General features: G+C 41.6%; 1 protein-coding gene across 1 annotated transcript; it reads left to right on the forward strand.

The window, feature by feature from the left end:
• Positions 1 to 1,277: 1,277 nt before the first annotated feature.
• On the forward strand, positions 1,278 to 2,321 carry LOC104863338 (olfactory receptor 15-like). Its single transcript, XM_010625709.3, has one exon. It carries the CDS (start codon positions 1,278 to 1,280, stop codon positions 2,319 to 2,321), a length of 1,044 nt encoding a protein of 347 aa, XP_010624011.3.
• The last annotated feature ends 1,387 nt before the right edge of the window (positions 2,322 to 3,708 follow it).

Consider the following 3,708-nt stretch of genomic DNA (forward strand, 5'->3'; position numbering starts at 1 on the left):
CGTCAGATCTTTAACAGGAAGCACCTGAATCCTACAGGTAACATCATATCTTTAACAGGGAGCACCTGAATCCTACAGGCAACGTCAGATCTTTAACAAGAAGCACCTGAATCCTACAGATAACGTCAGATCATAAACAGGAAGCACCTGAATCCTACAGGCAAGGTCAGATCTTTAACAGGAAGCACCTGAATCCTACAGGTAACGTCAGATCATAAACAGGAAGCACCTGAATACTACAGGCAACGTCAGATCTTTAACAGGAAGCACCTGAATCCTACAGGTAACGTCAGATCATAAACAGGAAGCACCAGAATCCTACAGGTAACGTCAGATCTTTAACAGAAAGCACCTGAATCCTACAGGCAAGGTCAGATCTTTTTTTTTTTAACAGGAAGCACCTGAATCCTACAGGGAACGTCAGATCATTAACAGGAAGCACCTGACTCCTACAGAAGACGTCAGATCTTTAGCTATATCTTCGAGTTTCTCCCATCACAGGGTCAAAACACAAGTTTAACACGTGGAGTCCTTAAAAAAGGAACAAATGTTAACAAATGCTAATTAGGAACATCCCGACCACACACTGTGGCAGTGCCTTGATTATAAAGAAAGAAGTTATCTTTCAAATGTCAAATGCCAGTGGGCCATGACTGGCCCCCACACGTTATGAGCGTTAAAGAAAATTTTAGTGTATTCACCAGTGTGGATCAAATTCTGGGACATGATGTAAGGGAATGAGCTGCTCACCACGTTATAAATGTTGTGTGATTCTAATCTAGTGTTATGAAAATCACACCGATAAAGAGAAGAATGGGCTCTACATGATGGAAGGGGAGTTTTTGTTTTTTGGGTTTTTTTTTTTGTTTTTTTGTTTTTTTTTTTTTTGGAACTGGGGATGGAACTTGGGTCCTTGCACTGGTGAGACAGGTGGCAGTACAACTGAGCTAAATCTCCTGCCATGAAAGGAGATATTTAATAGGTATGAGATGGGTTTGCAAGGTGAAAAGTTTCAGAAAATTGGTGGTAGTGACAGTGGTACAAAATTATCAATGTACATAATTGCACTGAATTAAATTGGCATGGGATAAGGTAACTGCATTGGTAAATAATCAGTGTTATGTACTGTGAATCTTACCATAAGAAAAATAGAAAGAAAAAAAAAGAAAAGGAGAGATAGAAAAGAAAAGGTAGTACCTTAAATAATCTCCATTTGATGCCCGCTCCCTGAAAAAAAGTACTTCATGGTGTCATATGAATCTATTATATATAAAAGTATGCACGAAAAGTACCAATTAGAAAAAAATGCAAAAGCCATGTTTATCCTCAAAACCTGTCACTTTTCTTCCAGCGGTATATTAGATGCAGATGCCATGGAAAGAGAAAATGTGAGTTTTCCCAACACTTTTGTCCTGCTGGGCTTCTCAGAGTTTCCATGGCTGGAGAGGCCCCTCTTCGCAGTGGTCCTGGTCTCCTACCTCCTCACCCTGTTGGGGAACAGCTCCATCATCCTCCTCTCCCTGGTGGACCCCAGACTCCAGACACCCATGTACTTCTTCCTGGGCAAACTCTCTCTGCTGGACCTCAGTCTCACTTGTACCACAGTTCCCCAGCTCCTGACCAACCTGTGGGGGCCAGACAAGACTATTGCTGCCTGGGGCTGCATCACACAGGTCTGTGTTTTCAGCTGGACAGCTTGCACTGAATGCATCCTTCTTGCCATGATGGCCATTGATCGCTATGTGGCCATCTGTCGGCCGCTCCAGTACACTCTCATCATTCGTCCCTTGGTGTGTGTGCAGATGGCAGTGGCCTCGTGGTCAAGTGGCTTAGTCAATTCTCTGCTCCAAGCTACACTTACCCTCCAGCTCCACCTCTGTGGACACCACACCCTGGACCACTTCTTCTGTGAGGTTCCTGGGCTCATCAAGCTGGCCTGTGGGGACACCACTGCTAAAGAGCTGGCCCTTACCTTGATGACCATCCCATTTGGAATGGTGGCTCCCACAATGATCATTATCTCCTACACCTTCATTGCTAGGGCTGTACTGAAGCTGCCTTCAGCTGAAGGCAGGCGCAAGGCACTGAGCACCTGCAGTTCCCACTTGCTGGTGGTCACCATGTACTTTGTACCAGGCATGTACTTGTACCTCCAGCCTTCATCCAAGAGTTCCCAGGCCAAGTTCATGTCCTTCTTCTACTGTGTTATCACCCCACTGCTCAACCCACTCATCTACACCCTGAGAAACAAGGATGTACAGACAGCATGGAAGAGGATCCTGCAATCCCAGGCCAGGGTGAAATCTTTAAAAGCCAGATGACCTCTGCCTGTCCCCTGAGCAGTCACAGGCACACATCAATGAGCAGACTTATTACACCTGCTTTTCCTAAAGAGCATTCGTGAGCTTCGGGAAAGAGTTGCCAGTTTGCAACATCAGCCACCTCAGTGACTGGAAAACCCTTGGGACCAGAATATTCTATCACATATAGCCTCATCAGCAGACGTAGTCCTTTGTGGAGCCCTTCATATGTGTCTGATCTCTAGAAAGAATGTGCCCCATAACTCATAATCTTTGCCTGATTAGTAAGAAATTTCTTTCTTCCTTTTCTTTCTCTTTTTTGCTTTCAATTCTGTCCTTATTTCTTTTTTCCTTTCTTTCCATCCTTCCCTTATATCATAATTATTTCCATGTACTACAAAAAAATACTTTTCATTGTGACTCTTCTCTGATGTGTGTTATTGGCAATAGTCACATCTGTGCTCCACATCCCCCCTCTTAGACTTCATATGCCCTCATTGCACACATTTGATTCCCTATGGTCCCTCTTCTCCTATCATGTCATCTCCCCACTCCTCAATTCCATGTATGGCAAGAAATGTCATGTTTGGCTTTCTTGGTTTTCTTACAATGATGACCTTCAAGTTCATAAACTTTCTTGAAAATGACATTATTTTGCTTTCTTTCATCATCGAATTATATTTCATTGAGTATACAAAACCTTTTTATTTATTCATTCATCCACTGATGGGCTCCTAATTTGATTCCGTAACTTTGCTACTGTGGCTAACACAATAGATATTGGTAGGCAAATATTTGCATTATATTCTAACTTTAATTACTTTGGATAATATAACACAGAATGATATACTAAATCTCATGTTTCCTCTATTTTTTCTTTTATTTATTTATTTATTTATTTATTGTGTGTGTGTGTGTGTGTGTGTGTGTGTGTGTACCAGGGATTGAACTCAGGACCTTGTGCTTGCAATGCAGGTGGCAGAACCACTGAGCTAAATCCCAGGCCCTCTTTCATGTTTTTAAAGGAATCTCCATACTGATTTCACAGTGACTTTGCTAGTTTACATTACTACCAATAATGCACAAGGATTGAAATAAATCAACTTCAATTAAATGTAAATGAATAGAAATTATACCATGCATATTAGCAGACCATAGTACAGTGAAGTTAGTTATAAACAATGAAAGAAAACACAAATTATGCAAACATAATAAACTAACATACTCTGAAGTAAACAATGGGTTACAAAAGAAGTTGAGGAAGAAAAAGACATTTCCAAGCACTAAATGATATTGCAAGTACGACATACCAGAACTTGTAAGACACAATGAATGCAGTCCCAAAAGGGACATAGATAGCTGCGAATGCACGTATCACAAAATCAGAGTGAGCCCAAAATAAATAGCC

The sequence above is a fragment of the Fukomys damarensis genome, unplaced genomic scaffold (genome assembly GCF_012274545.1).
Source record: "Fukomys damarensis isolate Sample0158 unplaced genomic scaffold, DMR_v1.0_HiC HiC_scaffold_3, whole genome shotgun sequence".
Taxonomy (NCBI): Eukaryota; Metazoa; Chordata; class Mammalia; order Rodentia; family Bathyergidae; genus Fukomys; species Fukomys damarensis.

Excerpts from the sequence above, each read along its gene's own strand:
- LOC104863338 (XM_010625709.3), top strand. The coding sequence starts at position 1,278 with ATGCACGAAAAGTACCAATTAGAAAAAAATGCAAAAGCCATGTTTATC.